Raw genomic sequence first — 19,538 nt, forward strand, 5'->3', positions numbered from 1 at the left:
TCCGGACGACGACAGGCATGCAAAGATGCAGAAACCTCCCTGTGCACAAAACAACGAGCTTCACTTCAGTGCTTCGTCTGTGCTTTCAGTTCACCTGGATTTCTCAGGTGGAATGTCAACCGGAGCGTGAAAGGAAAAAATGTGAATGATGACGAATCGGAGGAGTTTTCACAATGGCAGTGGAGAAAGTGAACAAAGTATTCTTGGTCACGCTTCCAAATAATGAATTAATATGAACTGCCGTCTCGTTCAGCTGGGCACTTCTCTCTTCGCAGTGAGAGATGGTTGTTTATGTCGCACACAATTTCCGGTAAGCTTCACAGCCTTGAACTGGTGCATTAAACATGGCACGGCTAAACATTAACAATTGGGTAAAATGTAAAACTTAAACAGAATTCACACATCCAGGAAGAATTATTTCTCAATAACTGAGAGGTCCCAGACTCTGTACAAAGTGAAGTGTAGATCAAGGGGCTTTTTTTTATTTTTTTTTTAGGAGGCTTAAAATTTACATTCATACTATGAAAAGGTCCTGAAGTCGTCCCAGAATATTTGAATTTAAATATGCAAAGAAATAGAAGGTCTTTGTCTGTCAAAATTGTTTACAAATTTGTCAGCAAAGAAAGCAGGATGTCAGTTTTTCTTTCTTCAAAAAAAATTAAGAAAAAATTACACAGTCAAAATGTAATTCAAGGTAACCTCAGCACTGAGTCATTTTCATTTAGAGCCACTTTTTCACATTAGTCCAGAGTCCATGTGTTCCTGAGGAACATTAAAACTGGCTTCTGCCAGTCCAGGCTGCTCTTTTCTGGACTGGAATTTGTCCACCAGCACTTAGATTTACTCAGTCAGCTGGCAGAGGTGGAAGCAAAGATATTCACTCGGATTCACATGTATTCATTTATTTTTTCCTTGCTTGTGGATACTTTGATAACGCACCTGGGATAAAATGTCAAAGTTATGACATTTTGGCTCCAGTTTAACCAGAACCATCTGAAACGGTGTTATCCCCAGCTTCAGGCCAGTGCTGCAGCACCAGCTCATGAAGGTGCAAGGTTGGATTTTTTTCATTTTATTTTTAAAATCTCAAAGGGAAAAAATGTTCTTTTCAGAGCTGCTCTCATCCAAGTGTCCTTCACTTTATTTTTTTTATCAGCACAGCCTACATTTCCCTCAATGCACACTATTTAAATCTGTTATTTTTTATTCTGATTGCGATGTTAAGACAATCATTTATTCATACTGTTCATTAGGAAAGATCTACTTCATATTTGATTGCATCACAGAAATTATTCAACCCTCGCAACCTCGGCAGAGTGATGTAACGAATACGCCTTGTGCTAAAAGAAAAAAAATGGTTAAATAATAATGAAACTAAGTATGATATATACATTTTTTTTCACAAGAAAGCTATCTTATTGGGTAATCTACATTTAATCAACACTATTCCATCACTGTTTAATTAAACTCAGTGGATTTATATTATCATCTTTCTGTTTTCTGTAATCATCAAATGTTTATCGGAATTAGACAAAAATGTTTGCATTATTCTTTATAATTTGATTGAAACTGACAGCAATTGTTTTATATAAGCAAAGAAAATGCTTGCTTCAAAAATAGTTATTTGAAATCAGCGTTTCTGAAAGATGCCCAACAGCTTCTTGTGAAAGTATTCATACCCCATGACTTCTTTCATTTTATTAGTTCATAACCACAAACTTCATTTGGGATTTTTTTATCTGAGAAAGCAACACAAAATGGTGTACTTACAAAGTAAAATGCAATGGATACACAATGCATTTTACGATTGTAAATCTCAGAAATGTGGCTTACATTGTATGTTGCTTTCTGTCCCCATGAAACAATATTTTGTAGAGCTATGTTTCCCTGCAATTACAGCTTTAAGTCATTGTCCTGGTTCTCTCTCTCTCTTTCTCGCTCTCTGCCAGTTCTGCACATTTAGAAACAAAATTTTATGTCTGAATCTTTAAAAGTACACAGGTTGAGTCATGTTGGATCATTGAAAGAAAAAAAAAATATATGTATGTATGTATGTATGTATGTATGTATGTAGAAGTAGCATGTTGCCTTCTTCCCAAACAACCCAGCAGAGGGCGCCAGCAAAGGATTCCCCCTGTGAGTTTTGAAGCCTGGACAAAAGCACTCAGTTTGTGTCCAACCACTGTAAAATCAGGTCACTCGGTTTAAACCCCAGCCTGAATCATCACAGTGTGACATAACAGATGTCACACATTGAGAGGAAGGTTATTTTGCTGCATCTAAATTTCCCTGAGAGATTTGGGTTAAAGTCGGAGGGTGGGAATAAGAGGAGGGCCGGCAGAGAGGGCTAGAGATGGATTGCTGACCAAGCCAGTGATGCTTTATAATCCCAGGCTGGAATCTAAGCCAACAGCTGTTTGAGACACAATGACCTAAATATTATCCAATGCGTTCAGCAGCTAATAGGTTTTGTCTCGCCCCCTAACGTGTGAATCAGAGTTTATTTCTCTGCGTTCTACTAAATAAAAAGTGGAAGTCATGGTAAAGCCAGATGAAATAACAATAAGGGTATCAGAGTTCATCTGCAAATGAATGTCGCTTCAGTTCACCATCAGTTGAAGTTCTGCACGTCAAAATAACTTGTGATTACCGTCCATAATAGCATAGAGTGTATATTTCAGCACACGGCATTGCTTTTATGGATTTCATTAATCCTGCTTGCCCTGAAATGTGCTGTCTGCTCATCTTTTGTCCTGTTCAGCTGATTTCCTTTGGGCAGTGTCTAAGCACATTGCCACTCTGAATTCAATGAATTTTGTTTGATGAAACCGTTTGGCTGTGCAGAACCCTTGTAACCCCTTAGCAACTCATCACCATGTATATTAGACACACACTCTTGGATGGCACTTAGACCGCAATCGCCATGAGGAGTAAGGACCGTGAAATTATGCTCTCAGAATTCCAGCCGATGTTATATTACGGCTATATGTGCTTTAATCAAGCTTATTTTCGCCCCATTATTCTATCTGTTTTGAAGTTCAAACAGCAAAGTGACCTCATGCAGTTCAATGGCTTGCCTGGTTTAAATCAACTCAATTTGTCAGAAACAGCTCAGGTTGATACTGACAAAAACTCGGCTGCTAATTGTAGATGATTTCCAAATTTCCAGAATTCGTACTTGGTTTAAATGCCATTTAGCGCACTGAGTAGAAAGCTGGTCCTGTCATGATTTGACCACTCTTCTTGTAACAAATAATAGAGCTTATTAAAATTGGTAAATTTTCTTGCTAAACTATTTTAAAGATGCCATCCTTAGCATATTTCATAAGAATCCAGAATGGTGTTCAAGTTTTACATCATCACTGAGAGGCTGCAGAACTAAACACATTTTATGTTGCGACTCACATGGACTAGCCAAATCTGGAGAAAAATGGTCAGGTTATGGTCAGGACGGACAGTTTAGCTGATTGAACACAATAACAGAAAGATGGCTCAACTGAGGTTAAACTTTAAACCTAAGAACTATGTACCAATAGTTAAGCATAGTGGTGGTATCATTATGCTAAAGGTGGACTTATGAAAAATCTTGGACTAATTCTTCAACTTTACATCAGCTGAGTCAAAGAATTTCAATCAGATTGAAATATGAATACATCTGGTTGTTTCAACAGTTCAATATCTATTTCAGATCAGTGAACTGATCTGAAATAGATAAAACAGGCTAAAATTGACTTTTCAAACTCTTGTATTAAGCCAAATGAAAAAATTGTGGAACATGCCTGAAGATCAAGTGTGTGTGAACTAATTTAGATAATTTCACATTCATGTCGAAAATGACTGTATTCTACTTTTTTGACGCTCTCTGTATTGTGACAAAGTTCTGTTTAACTATCTATAAATAGGCAAAATAACAGTGCAGTTGACATAAAGAGGTTACATTTTCTTTCTTTCAAATGCAACGCATATTTGATTCAATCACGATGAGCAAAAAATTTTTATTTCACATCATCCATACCCTGCATACTCCAGTGTCACATATCATATATCATTGCATAATAGTTGATCTGAAACACAAATTTGGTTTTGTCTTGTAAACATGTGGATAATATTTGAATGTTTTTTCCAATTTTATTGCTTTAAAGTTGCTGTTTTTTCCCCAATAATTCTGCCTCAAACGTGAAAACTAGAAAACACGTATGTAAAACAATGTCCGCACTGAATAAAAATACCTTCAAAAGCAATCGCATCTCTAGTACAAAATATATATGTATGTATTCAAAATACATTCAGACTAAGGCTTTAAAGCAATAAGCATTCTAAAAATATATATATATATATCCTGCAAATGCATTTAGGTCCTTGTATTTGTGTTTAAATTCCTCAGCCGACACAAGACACTTATCCATAAGACATGCTTCCAGAATATTGCCGTCCAGGTGATTCCCGTTTCGAGGCAGGAATAGATTAACATGTTTCTGCGGTAGGAGAGAACGTCTCTGTGTCATCTGTTCTACAGTGTGCCAAACTAAAAGTGCATTACTGATGCGACAACTCAACAAGTCACGACTCATCAAAGCAAAGTGTTGGCCGTCCATTAGAAAGCAATAAATATTACAAAATAAATTATCTAAGAACAAGTTAATGTCTGCTGGGTGAGACTCTGACCACAATAAAGCTCTCAAAGTAGTGTTTACGTAAAGTGTCTCTATGTATCATGTATTTGGTTCAAAATATTCCATCCAAATCTTTCTAGCTTCATGACCTGTCCAGGTGTTGTTGTGAGGATTTGAAAAGAAGCTTCCCTGAGGTAATTGTATTATTTCCTTTTCCCAGCTGCGATGTGTTTCCTAGTAACAGCCTCCAGCCTTTTTCTCTCCGCTTCCTCTGCCTTCCTTCTCTCTTCTTTCAGCTCCTTGTAGCGCCACTTGGGAATCTGCAGCAGGTTCCCCCCTCCGTCTTTGGCGCTGCTTTTCCTCCTAACTGGTTCCGGTTCATAGCTGGTAGAGGGGGCCTTTGAAATCCTCACCTTGGGGATGCTTAACCCTGGCCTGACGCTGCTCCTCCTCAGCACCATGTGCAGTGGCAGCAGGCTGGTTCTCCGCAGCTCCAGGGCCTGCGAGTGAGAGACCGTCCCCAGGCTGGAGCTCCTGTGTCGAGGCACCATTCTCTGGACTTGAAGGCTTGACCGGCGGTCCTCTGAGTTCTTTGCCACCAGGGTGACCCGTGAGTTTTGGAAAAGTTTGCGGTGGCTGTCCACCCTGTCAGGGTTGGCGCACAGGAGCTCTTTGGCACGCTGCTTGCGGACAATCTCTGGGACTGCGTAGCGACGTTTGCCCACACTTGGAGGACTGTCAGGACACACCTGAAAAAAGTAGAATGTTTTATGATTAGTAGAAATAGCTGTAATGTATGTAGAATAAAACACCACCAGCGCAGAAGCATCAGTCATAATTCTGGGAGTTATTTTTCCAACAAGGCTCAATTACTCTTTTGTATTTTGCTGTACCAGTAATCCTGCATGGATAAACAGCTTATAGGATAATGACAGAATTAATTATTTCCTGTCATTTATAAGGACAGAGAAATTATTGTTAATACAAGAAGATAAATCAGACCAAGACTTATTCTTTGAAGTCTAATTACCTCGACTCTTTAAGCAGGTAGGAGGAAAACATAAATTTTAAAGGAATGCTGTATGTATATCCTTCCTCCTTATGAGCTAATTGAGCCACTTCTCACTGGTTTTAAAGTGCCTGGCAAACATATTGAAAGCTCTTGAACATTTTCTTCTTTTGTGATGTTACAAAAACAAAATTTCAGGGATATTTTTTTTTGGAATGCAGAAAATTAATGTCATGTGGAAGCAAAACGATTCATGTTTTTCAAAAGTGTTTCTAAATAATAATGTGGAAAGTGTGGCAAGAACTTTTATCAGTCCTGCTTGGTCGATATTTCACAGAGCCACGCTTCACATATGGCTTCGAGTATGGTCTCTACCAGCTGCAAGCATCTAGAAACCGACATTTTTACTCATTCATATTTGCAGAAAAGCTCAAGCTCAATTAGGATCGATATCATCTGACCAGTGCAACTTCTTCATGGTTTGGGGAAATGTTTAAATATGACTTTTTATGGCTACCTTTCAACAATAGCCTTCCTCTGTTTGCTAGTCTTTTTTAAAGGCCAGATTGGTAGACTGAATAAATAACATTTATTATGGGTAGGTTTAGAGTAGCATGATACTCCTTCCATTTCTTGAATAAATATTGAATACTGTAAGATGTTCAAGGCTTCATCTATTGTAATATGACCTAATCCTGTCAAACGTCTGTCGAAATGTTTTCCTGACCTCCCTCCAGTCTTACACTGATAGTGTTTGTTCTCTAATGTTATCTAAGAAGACTTCTGAGGCTTTTACAAACAGCTGTATATGTATACTGAGTTAACTTGTTTTCTCTATCAGACTATTTACTAATTAGGTGACTTCTGAATGCAGTTGGTTCCTCTGACATTATTTTGTGGCATCAGAGTAAAGGCAAAGTAAATGTACAGCATGCTTTCTGTTTTCTTTTTATTAGTAAAAAAATAAAATTAAAAAAATAAGCAAACCATATTTATATTCCACTTTACAGTTATTCCCTGCTTTGTGTTGGTCTCTCACATACAATCTAATAAAACATTGGAGTTCACCGCAGAAATGGGAAAAACATGAAATCCCAAGGGGGCACTTTTGCAAGGCATTGTATGACTTTAATTTGAAAGCTTTTGCCATTTTTGTGAGGAAAGAATGTAATAAGGACAAGACTGTAAAAAACTATAGACATCGATGAGATATTCTCATAATTTAAACACTCACAGTGTGACACGCCACAGCAATAAAAGGGCTTCTCATGGCAGTAGTGACAGACACCAGGTGGTCGATGACGCCTTCATCCTCGGGGTTGGTGACATTTGCGATGTTGAAGACGTTGCGCACAGTGTCCGAGAGGCGCTTCAGACAGCCACGTGGCTCCTGGGCTCTGGCTACCAGGGACGCCAGTGGGGGCCACTCTAGACTAAAGGGAGTATATTTTTTATTACAATCCACATCACATCCACATCAAGCGATTTATATTTCATACAAATGCATTATATAGAAGTTTTCTATATTTCATGGTTTTCTTATAGTTGAGGATTCTTTTCTAGGTATTGTGTCTTTCGGGGCAAGCCCAATGCGTATGTGCAGCACCGAACAGTGATTCGTCCGGTGTCGTTTCTTCTAAAACTGCAGTTGCAATCACTTTTACAAAATCACCAAGCTAAAGAGCTGTCAGCACAGTTCAGTTTATATATAACCATCTGGTGCAGATTGATGTTCTTCAAAATAAAGATGCTGATTTGTAAAACTTTTGAAACACATTAAGTCAGCTCCTCCAGGGAATAAGAACTGATTTGCATTAAGTTCCCCACAAGTTTTGATGGTACAACCTTGTTGAGTTTGAAAGAAAATATACACCAGGCAGACTTATTTTTTTTCTTTCTTTGATTTGAGTCTTACATACATCCATAATATTTTGTTTATACAAGTGAGCTCCTCATCTTGCATTCACTCCAGGGGAGGAATTTTTGCAATATGACAGAGTTTACGTGTGCATTTTACCTGTATGTATCACAGTACTGGAAGGGATAGGGCCGCTCCATAAGACGTGTCATCACCCAGGCGGTTTCATAACGACCAGTGAACAAGGCCCATTCCCTGGCAGTCAGGTTCCGACCAAAGTCCCTTGCATCCAGGGAAGCTCCTAGGGGAAGAAGAGGGAGAAGGATGAAGCTCAGTGGACAAAGCTTAAAGTACAGTACCTTGCAAAATTAATCATAACCCTTACACACATCACAGTGTTATGGTGCAACAGCAAACCTCTGTAGATTTTTTCTGTGAGATGGAAACCTCACACTGCATGTCACAATGAACAAATTTTCTCTGCAGTGAAACACGGCAGCGGCAGCATAATCCTGTGGTGTTGCGTCTCTGTACAATGTCAATAAAAGCCGGTCCAAACTGCTAGGGTGATGAACGGAGCTAAATGCAGACAATGCAAAAGACTTGGAGGTAGTGTGGAGGTTCTCCTTCCATTGCAAAACTAAACATAGAGCCAACACCATAAGAAGGAACGTTTTGAGTCCAGGTTTTCAGAATATAGTACAAGTAACGCTGCTGGAACATGTATTCCCTTAAATCTTTCTCAGATAAAGTGTAAGTTATTACTCAAGCACATTGATCCCTTTTCTGACAGAACTCTTCTAAAAAAAGAACATATTTCAAGATTTCTAAGTTCTTATGGTTAAGAACGACGCGTTCCATTTTCCCCTTAAGTCAAAACGGGAGAATGAGAATTACATCCATCCCCACCTTTACCGTTTTACTCTTACAGGCCCAAAAGTCAGTGGGACATGCAAACTGTTGTTCTCAGTACACCCTCACTAATACTAGAACACAAAAAGTCGAATGGAAAACTCCAGGCATAAACGTCACGACTATAATACAACGTCTTCATTTAGAGGTTTTTTCGTTCCATTCAATTATAGCCATCACCATCGATAATGACTCTAAAAAGCTTAAGACTGTGAAAGCTACAGGAGAATTTAAATTGCGATTCATTATTAATTTTTGAGTAAAGTTTAAGCAGGTACATAAGCTGAAGAAACTCTTATTATTTTGCATCCACTCAAGGCTGAAAGATATGAAAGGGAGTTTTGTAAGACTTGTGACTCATGTTCATAGCCAAATTCATAACCCTCTCACAGCACTGATTATTAGATGTGTGTAAACTAAAGTGGAAAATTAAATCTAGACAGTAAAATGTTCCCAAGCACTGATATTCAGCACTCGTTTTAAAATTAGCTAAAAATGCTTTTTCCATGTCTTTTAAATGTATTAACAATATTGTTCCAACTGAAATAAGAAGTCTAGTTCATGTATGCAGTAATTACGGATCACCTCAAAAACATGTTGAGTTCTAAAGTAGCAGAATTAGGTCAATCCCTTTAGGTTACACTTTGGCATGTCTTCGCTTTTGCGTTTCTGATCATAACCTCATAATTTAAGGAAGACAGTATGAAGAAGACAAAAAGCCATCTGCAACAGTCTTGGCCAGAGTGTGCATACATATGAATGCATATGTGGTGTGTCATAAATATATGTCCATGCTCACCTGCCATCATGAGCGAGCGCACACAGTCCACCCTGCCCTGCATGGAAGCTTTCATCAGGGCAGTAAAGCCGTGACAATTTCTTCGTTCTATGTCCAGCCCAGAGTAGTAGTTCAGCAAATAGTTGGTGATTGTTATGTGGCCTTTAAGAACAGAGGAAAGAAAATAGCAGGTTCTGCTTACAGATATTAACTGACAATATATGAACATTTTTCATGTCTTCTTAAGAGGCCAGAGAAGTACTTGCCCAGCCAAAAATCGCATTTACTTGCAGTGTTTTGCATATGAAGGACCTGGGCCAATACGGATACCGAGACAACACACTTATCACTTCTGTTCTAGCCCGAGTGGCGCTAAAGCAAACTAGTCTGCACATTTGTCTGTGTCAGAGTCAGTGCCAAAGTGCCCATTTGTTGCATTTGTGTGAGCATGTGTCAGACAGTACTGTGGTGCAGCCTGGAATTGTGTGTGTTTATGGTTTGTCAATGTGAAACCAACCATTCGTGTGTGTTTGTGTCTGCGTGTTACCTGCTTGCGCTGCGGTGATGAGAGCCGTGTTTCCCTCGCTGTCCTGCCAGTTGACGTCCAGGTACGGACACTGAGACAGCGCTATGACAACGTCCACAAATCCTTGGTAACATGCCACCAGCAGCCCTATCTGAGGCGACAAAGTTACAGGAGTAGAGGAGGACACAGGGGGGAGAGAGGAGGAAGGAAGGACCAAAAATTACAGTCAGCAAAAAATATATATATATTTCTAGAGATGAAGCAAAGCATAAGTGCTGACTTCCAGGGTGTTGAGAAAATATAATCAAGGCTGTATGAGAGGTAGTCATAAAAGACAAGAGGACCTTTGTACAGCATCAGAGAAGTAATGTCTCTGGTTAAATCTGGCATCTGATGTGCTTTCACTGAAAGACCCTGAGGTCAAAGGAAAAACAAGTTGTGTAACCTCATGTTGACATGTACTTTTATGATGTGTTTTCATGCCGGTGGCAGCAGAGGTGTCCTCTTACACGTGTGTGTGGACAAACGTGTAAATGTTTGTTTTTGAGTGAGAATGTCTGAGCATGGTAACCTGGGCAACTCCTGTAAAAGTTGTCCGCTCTCTGGCAGGTAGGAGGTCAATGCAGGAAATCAAAGTGGGCTGTTAGCAGACACCCTATAGTTTTATCGTATACTTTTATAGACATGCCTGCAGAAATATTTTCAGTTTAATCTTGAGAGTCAGTGGGATTTCTGTCAGGACTCATGGCTGGCTCTACGAAACTCTTGCATGATTTGAAGGTCAAAGGTAATGAGTGAATTGATTTGCTAAAATTTGCTAAAGTTGGCAGCCTATAACATCTTATCTTAAAAACTGTGGTTGCAGATAGTCACAGTACTGTGGGTAACACTTTGAAGCAAAATGAATCATGCAGAGTCAATGTGTAGATACATGCAAAGCACTTTGCAAAATCTATGCAACAAGCACTTTGAACAGTGTGAGTACAGACTTTACATAGGTGATCAGAAACATTCAATATTCTCCAAGAAGATTCAATATACAGGCATTTGGAGAACTTCAAAATTTTGTCCAATGCTTATTGCATATGATTTTAGCTTAGATTGACACACACAGTGCCCCCACTACACTATGATCTTAAACACTAGGGGAGATTTGACCTATTTTATGGACCTACAGAAAAATAAGCTGTAGGGAAACTTCATCCTGGTGAAGCTTAAAAAACTGCAACTGAAACTGCAATGGATTCGTTTTCTGCAAATAGATCAAGTTGGAGAAAAATTTTAAAAAATACTAAATTCAGACAAGTGATTTGATCACCTTACAACCCCAAAGCTCAGTGTATCTTAATTGGATTTTATGTGACAAACTAGAGAAAAATAAAGCACGACTGTGAGGTGGAACAAAAATTATTTCAGATATGTTCTGTCAGGAGTTTTTTTTTCTTCATTTTTTTTAACAAGCTTCTTTGAGTTCATGCTTCGCAAAACTTCCTACACCACAAATGCAGGGGCAAGTCTCAACCAGCTTTGCCCATCTGGAGACAGAGTTCTTCACACGAGTTCAGCAGAATGGGTGAAGGACATCTGTAAACAGCAACACTGAAGTCTTAGGTCGTAAGACTTACGACGTGTTCTATCACTTCAATGATAAATTCCTTAAAGTGATAAATTAGCTGTATTTCACAGGGCCAGTCAAACAATATGATTTGATCTTAAACAGTGCATTATAGATCTAGCTAGTTCAGGGTTCCCGTCCCAGTGTGTTAAATGCAAATGCACACCACACATTTTTAGAAAAACAAAAAAAAAAACCCACAGAAAACAGAAGTCTGGGACTATTTTTGTTCCACTTTACAACTATGTGATGAGGTTTTGTTGGTCTATCACATAAAATTCCAAAATGTGAAAATGTTAAAGGGTGTGCAAATATTTTGTTAAAAATGTTTGCAAGACTACCTTTTTGGTTATGTTCATCTGAAATGTCCAGATGAAGTACATAAATTATGCCTTTTTGGTGATTTTTTTAAAAGACAAAACACATTAAATAAGGTTCACCTATAACACAACCCAAACTGTAAACAAACAAGGATGTCAGCCAGCAGATGATGTAGTAACAGTAATGTCAGCCTGAGGGCAAGGATTCACTGAGACTGCTGGACAGCTTGGAAGACACTTACCTACACTGGCACAGTTTCAAATAATTCTGTTTAGACACTCTCTTGTCTTACTCTCTTTCACACGTTCACACCAACACATACAAACACACATCCTTGGCAGTCCTCCAGCCTTGCTGTGATGTACTTAAACAGCATGCCCTGCAGCACGTCTAGAGCAATCTCTGTCGTCTGCCTTCACTCTGTTGGCCTGCGAATCTCTCTCACAAACACACACAGAAGTATGTCACCTTTTTTTAAAAAAAATCATTTCCACTCTGACGAGTTCTACTCAAAGCATTTCTCCTGTCACGAGTTTTTGCACTGTACAGAACAAAACTCGAGACAACACTCCCATCCCTATCCCCCAAAGCCTCGAGGATATAAAGTACCTAACTACAAATGTTGCTAAAAGATTAAAAATAACGCTTCCAAACACGCCAGCTAATAAATAAAAGTATTTCTACCACACATATGTGCATGTTGATCCACTAGATGTGATACGAGCTTATCTCGTGTCACATCTCTGCTGAGCTTAAATAGGCAAATATGAGCTGGTTCAGATACAATAGAGCCATTTTTATTTTTATTTTTTTCAAATAGTTTCTGATTATGTCACTGAATCTATTCCTTCTATGTTCAACTCTAGTCTAATTCCAAGTTCCTGGGCATGGTCCTTCCTCCCCTTCTGTCATTTACTTATTTCAGCTTTCCTGATTATGCTTTTACTGCTTAGATGTAGTTCTCCATTTTGGTCATGCTTTGCTATTATTATTATTACCTTTAATTTTCAATGGAATTAGATACTCCTGTCTATTGTGACCTCAGACTAAAGAAGTTGTAAAGCAGCATCCCCTGGGTATGTTTCATCACTGATCCTGAACACAGTCTGCCAGAGGGCAACACACCGGGTACATCGTGTACAGGTCAGCAATCTATCACAAGGTTAGCAATTTTACCTACGCTCAATTTAGTATTACGGTAGCAACTAACATGATCCTAAATTGAGTGTACGACTGAGTGCCTCTGTAATAGTCCCAACCAAGATATTTTTTTATGACATCTTTGTAATAGTCCCAGCCAAGATATTTTTATGACATTACAGTGCTTTGAAAAGCAGCAAAAAACTGCTCATAATTTGAGCTATTTTATCAAAACCATCAGCTGATACCAGATGTTCAGAGATCGCTGAGGCACCAGGCACTGACACACTAAGGAAACAAATAAAACCCCACCATCTGTTTCAATGCAGATCTATGCAAATGTGTGAACAGGTCATTGCAAAATATATATAAAATATATCTATATATAGTAACACACATGCATTAAAACGTGTGAAACTATGGGAAATTATCATCCCATACACACACAAAGTCGTAAACACACTCACTAAGTAATCTGGGGAATATCCAGCGCTTAGAATAGAAAGGCTTAGTTCTGTCAGTCAGAATGACACGAAGAGAGGGGGAGGGGATTGAAAGTTTGCATACACTTGTGATGTTGGGATTGTTGAGCTACTTGCAAAAAGAGTAAATCAACACTGGAGTTGTCTAAAAGTAGTTTAGCCCAATATATTTCTCAAAAGTCCATACATACAGGTGTTGGAAGCGTAAGCACTGATCAATTTCAACTGTGTTGAAAGTAGTGTGAATCGGAATTTTGAGTATTGTTTGTAAATTAATGCAAATAATATTGTATTAATATTATTATTTAATTTAAACAGCAAATTTGTTGCTTTTTGCAAAAAGCAAAAAGGAAAACTGAGCAAATTGTAAGTAACAAGTGTCAGTTTGACAGCACTTTATCTGTCAGTATGACAGATAAAGATAAAGGCAAAGGAAAAATGTACTTGGAAATCCTGCTGATTGTACTGAACCTGCACTCCAGAGGAACCAACTGCTTTCCTTGTAGGCTTCTTCTTCTGCCACACACCATTCTGACTTCCTCCTTATTTTCTAAATCAATACTTCCCCACATTTGTTTTGTACGTGTTCAAATTAAACTTCAGTGAGATCTACAGACGACTAACGTATCTGCAGTCAGCATATCTAGTGACTAAAATGGGACATTTGTTTTAGGAACTGCTTTGGAGACATGCAGGGAAACAAACACTCCATGTTGTCCTCAATCACATACATCAGCAGCAGCACTGACACAAATGTACCAGGCCACATTTCTGTCAATACCACCCCGTTAAATGTCTTGCTTTCCGCAGCAGAGCTTTTACATGGCCATATCAAATCTGATGTGCATGACTGTCGCTTTGATTTTTCCACTTGTCTGTATTTGCTCGGAGCATTGTGCTCGCTACCATCTGCAGTGCCAGATTTCTGTTTCTATTTGCCTATGCCTCATTTGTCTCTCTTCCACTTTCCCAGTTGGTTGATTTCTGTGTTGGTCAGCTGATTTTCAGGTTTGCAGCACAAGCTGTGGTTTGGTTTGTCGCCTGTAGTCTCACAGCTCAAGCCTGCCGTGTCAGTTTTAGTATCAGTCAGGGTGAGTCACCTAATATCAAAGTATTAAAAAAAAAAAAATGGTTTTGTTCTGGCGAACGTTTTTGTGTGTGGGTAGTGGGGTGGGGAAAACAACATAGAAGCTGCTAAAAGACTTGTGGCCTAATTTCAGCTGATGGCTTTCTGTGTTTGTGTGTCTCCCGTGTTTTGATTAGAGCATGACAACCTAACAAACTGAAAGAGACAGTGTCTTAAACAGAACCACATGTGCCTGTGGGTGTTTGCCATTCCGTTTCTCACAGATTATCTGTATTCATTTATTAAGTTTTAATATATGCAAATATTGGTGGGAAGTAAAATGTCACACACTGAGTTGAAACACAACGCCGGTTTGCATGTTATGGTGAAGAATCAAAATGTGCCCTGAAGTTTCATCAAAAAAATGCCAAAAATATTGTTCTCGGTGCCTCCGCTGCCTGTCAACTTTCCATCACATCCGTAAAAGTCTAGCTTAATATCATTTGTTTTATTTAGCGCATTGTCATTATTTATCCTTCTGTCCCAGAAAGCATTAACTTGTGTAACTAATACTACATACCAATATGGATCTGGGCAGAAACTCAATAACAAATACTAACAAATAACTACTTTATAAAAGAATCCGCTGGAACTCTGGCAACTTCACAAAGTGAGCATCGCACTTCCAGAGAGAGAAATTTTGGTTGGAGCACGCCAATTAGTACTTTATCTTTGCATTGTTGTTTTTCCTCCTCTGTGTTTATTTATTCATTAACCCACTGGCTCCAGTTAAAGCAATGCAGGATTTGTTTTTTTCACACAAATATTTTACTGGCTTGTCAACATGTGCAGTATACAGAAAATGCATGGAAGGCCACAGAAGCAATATCTGGTTACTTGTGCTTTTTTAAAATACTTAAAACTTAGTTCAGATATAAGATCCACAGAGTAGCACCATATGGGCAAATCTGTAAAAGCAAATACATAAATAAAATAGGAGTAACAGCAATCAAACAAAGCATTTTTCTGGTCCTATTATTGAGTTCATAAAGGTTGCAGAGTTAGACTGAAAATGGGAAGTGATGCGAGTTTGTCTCCTTTCCCTAAAATGAGCTGTCATGCCTGAATGCATGCACTATCACTGCAAACGATTTGTGAACTGCTTCAGACTGTGAAGGGGGAAATTGTTCAGATCCAAAAATACAACAGAAAAAATAAGACTTTTTCTCAAACCCTGAAAGCGGAAGTGCTTGTTGTGTCATCACCCTGTTTGAGCAATAAAGTGAGTCACAGCTTGCCATAGTGTCTTCATGAGAGCCTAAAGGTTCGGTGACCTCGAGTGAAAAACATTGTTAAAACACAAATCCAAAACATTATGTATTGTAATGGCATAGCATGTATCTGTTGGTCTGGGGTTTTTAGATGGTCTTAGCAAAAGTACAGATGAATACGCACCAAGTAATTTGCAAGTGCATATACCAAGCCCGAACAAGTAGGATGGTGAAGGCGGAAAACTCTGAAAATATTTGGCAGAAGATGGCTTTCCATATAAACTCTGCAAGCTTGGACCTCCTTAGGTATGGCCTTGGGAAAGATTTGTTGCAGGCGAAAGGGGAGGTGCAGGGTGTGATGATTCGACATGTATTTGTGCTGGAATGAGGTATTGTGACTTCGTGAAGTACTGGCAGCTAAGGAATAACTTTTCTCTCAAAATCTTAAATAGTTTACAATTTTACGAAGAGTGTCTGTTGCACAAAGTATTATACAGTCGTTTCATATTGAGCGACAATAAGTCCCAACACATATTCGCTTTCTGATTCAGGAGGGGCTGATTTTGGTCACTTTACAAATATGTTTCTTGATTTACCAAGTGCGGTTGTAAAAGTGTTACCTTAATAAGACTGAGTGGCATTTCTTGTTGTGACTATCAATATTTTTATAGCTCAAAATATTTCAGTGTTCAATATATTTCTGTCTGGCATGAAAGCAGAACATGTGATAACCTTTGTAGCCATCTGCCCAGCAACAAGTGGGGGAGGGAGCACAGGGGGAAGATCCCAGATGCATACAGGCCTAGTTATAAGTCAGTGGTTACCCAGAGATTTTCCCCTGCATCTCATTAAAATGCCTTTAAACCGCAGCATCAGAATGATGGAAAATGTTCAGGGATTTTGAAACCGTGTTTTTATAACATTGGTATATATTTCAATAACCAGCCCTTGCCTTGTCCTTCTCACACCTTCAGACAACAAATATCAAGGTTGAGCATGACATTTGATGGATTTAATACAAAAACATAATAAAAAATCTGACCACATACTTAGCAAAAGCCTGAAAACCAATAAGCAACCCAGAGCAGAAAGCTTAGGCTTAATTATCTCAACACTTTCTGAACCTGATGCTCCTGAACCACACATGCTGCACTGTAGGGTCAAGTTGGAACTAAGTAAGAAACTATAAACCATTGTAAGATAAACTCTCCCACTGAATGTAAAACTTCAACAAGGACATCAATTTGTTTTTCTGTTCATTAAAAAACAAAAAAAACAAAACTTGGTACTTGTGTGCAGGGGCTCTGAGGAGCGCAAGAGACCTGCGTGTGCTTCATACCCGGTTATTCCTGTCAGTCTCCTTGACATCCTCTTCCTTCACACCGTGTCGTATCATTATCCGGACAATCGCCGCGTTGTTGGTGCAGCACGCCTTGAAAAAGGACAGCGGGTCGGGGCTCTCCGGGGACGGGGAGCGCTCCGAGTCCGCGAACACATCATCCGGAGGATAAAACGAGTCGTCCGACGCGATGCTCCGACAGTCCTCCAAGTCCTCAAAGTCAACCTCCTCGAACTCATCGCTGTCTTCCTCGCTCCCCTCTTCGTCGTCTCCGTCCTCGTCGCAGGACCCCGGGTAGTCCTCCTCGGCGTTGGACAGGGGCTCCTCGGTTATCGTCGGGTGGACATGGCCGATGATCCCCCCAACTTTTCTCTGCTGCTGCAGCTGTTTGACGCGCAGCGACGAGGCACTTCCTCCATCCCTGTCGTCCGTGATCAGCACCATCTAACCCCCGAGCCCAGGGCACTGTCCGCGGGGTGGAGTGCAGGCTGGCACACGGTGCGCGGGCATAACAAACCAGAAAAAGTCACTTGTTTCGCCCGCAACAGCCTAAGTGCGCACAGTTTTCAAATCTTTGCTTTTAAATAGACTGCACTGCTTGAAAAAAGACAAAAAAAAAAAAAAACTTGCGCCTTGATTCAATCAAGCCGTTAATCATCTTCGCAGATGAAATGATGTTGCACTGGCACAGATGATCAGTAAAATGTCCCTCGAAGTTCGATTTCCCGTTTCTCCTTCCGAAAGCGAAAGCACGCTTTTTCAAACTTATATTCTTCGACAGCACACAGAAGAGAAGACTAGTTGGGGTCTGGGTATTTTTCTTTCTTTTCTTTTCTTTTTTTAAGAATAAACAGCGTTTTCAGCAGAAAGCAAAAGTACTGCGCCGAAGACTTGTCCCATGCAGGGCGGAGAGAGCCGCCAGCCTGTTAACCCATAGTCACCTAATCCGATTAGACGCAACTGGGACTTCTCTGGGTGTGCGTGTGTATGTGGGGTATGTCTTCTAGTAAGAGATAACTCGGTTGGACCCAACCAGCACTGTTGTCAAGCATGGGTATTTTTAGTGTATTCCAGTCTGAACATTTGCATCTTTGCTTGTTTGTTTGTTTGGTTTTATTTACCAGTTCCTTTATTTCTTTTTTTATTTATAGCCTACCAGGTTTTCTCTTTGAGGATGCTGAATGATAAAAATGATAAATGATCCAGAATTTTTAGGTGACTTTCTTGACCCCCAATATTTCAATTTAAATCTAGCTGAAAAAAAAACAAAACAAAACAAACAAACAAACAAAAAAAAAAAACTATTAAAATGATTGCGTTAAACAAATGCAGTTTTGTTTTGTTTGTTTTTGTTGTTGTTGTTGTTTTTCATAGAACAGAGTCAAATCTGCACTGAATCACACAATGGGATCTGGCTCTGGGTTTGACCCAGCATTCTGGGTGGGTTATGCATTCAGATCAAAAAGTGGGTCAGCAAGAGTGTGAAAGTTTTGTTGAAAAGAAAACCCCTTAACTTATTGAACACGTAGGCCTAATATTTAATTTTAGATAGGTAGAGATTCTACTTTTTATTTAATTCTTTAATAAATTGTATCAGATTAAAGATAGAGAAAATATAAATTGGGAAACCTAATTAAGTCAAACTGGAAATTGTAGTTGAGCTGCAGTCATTAACACAGCCCGCAGTCAACAATAATATTATACATCATGATTTTGCCACCCTACCATTTTGCATTCGATGCCATGAAAACTATTCATTAAAGCCTGATTAGGTTGTTGTGTAGCATAGAATTGGGGGTTGTGAAGAAACTAATGAACAAACGTCTTGTCTTCTCTACATGAACAAAAATAGCCACAATTTTTGCAAAATGTTTGGTGAAAACGACCAAATTTCTTGTCCAGCGGCATAGTAGTTAAAGACATGACTCAATTTCAAGCAATACTGACAAGATAATACAAAAGAAACAAACAAAACAACAAAAAAAAAACATAAAACTTCTCTATAAATGTTTGGCCTGCATGTGGGTTGTTAAAGATACAGTTGGAAAACATCTACCCCGTATGAACCAGCCCAGGATGGCTTGGAAACAAAACAAAACAAAAAAACAGGCCCGAGTGGCCTGTAAACTTAAAAGGCAAACTTGGTTTGGGTGAGGTGATAAACAAAAGAGGCACACAAGTTACATTTAGTACCAACATTACATGCTGAGTACAATTTTGAGTTAACTACAATAAATAAATAAATAAATAACTTTGTAGAAGCATGGTCTTTTTGCATCTTGCTCATATTTGCAACCGCCGAGAATTTTCACATTGTATGCCTTCACAGAAATCATTGTAAAAGTACGTTGGATTTTTTTATTTTTATGTTTTTCATTTGGTAGGGAGAACCATCCAACTGGGGTCACTCAAAGTTATATAAAAGTTATCAAAACAAGATATGAATTTGGTCCCCTGATAACACACAATGGGGAACTATTGGGTGTTTGGTGTCATACAGTTGATGTTACTGGTTTCATTGTTATTATTTTTAGCACACCAAGCAGCAGTATGCACTGGATGTCTCAGGGTGATCTTCTTATTTCCATGTGAGATAGACAAACTGCTG

General features: G+C 39.1%; 1 protein-coding gene across 1 annotated transcript; it reads right to left on the bottom strand.

Annotated features, from left to right (window-relative positions):
* Positions 1 to 3,975: 3,975 nt before the first annotated feature.
* On the bottom strand, positions 3,976 to 17,952 carry ankrd33ba (ankyrin repeat domain 33ba). The gene is made up of 6 exons (XM_055037222.1): positions 16,931 to 17,952; positions 9,718 to 9,847; positions 9,192 to 9,332; positions 7,640 to 7,781; positions 6,857 to 7,055; positions 3,976 to 5,362 (listed from the first exon to the last, which is right to left on the bottom strand). Exons 1-6 carry the CDS (start codon positions 17,372 to 17,374, stop codon positions 4,817 to 4,819), a joined length of 1,602 nt encoding a protein of 533 aa, XP_054893197.1. The 5' UTR covers positions 17,375 to 17,952; the 3' UTR covers positions 3,976 to 4,816.
* Positions 17,953 to 19,538: the final 1,586 nt, after the last annotated feature.

This window comes from Poeciliopsis prolifica, unplaced genomic scaffold, assembly GCF_027474105.1.
Source record: "Poeciliopsis prolifica strain line A6 unplaced genomic scaffold, Auburn_PproV2 SCAFFOLD012, whole genome shotgun sequence".
Taxonomy (NCBI): domain Eukaryota; kingdom Metazoa; phylum Chordata; class Actinopteri; order Cyprinodontiformes; family Poeciliidae; genus Poeciliopsis; species Poeciliopsis prolifica.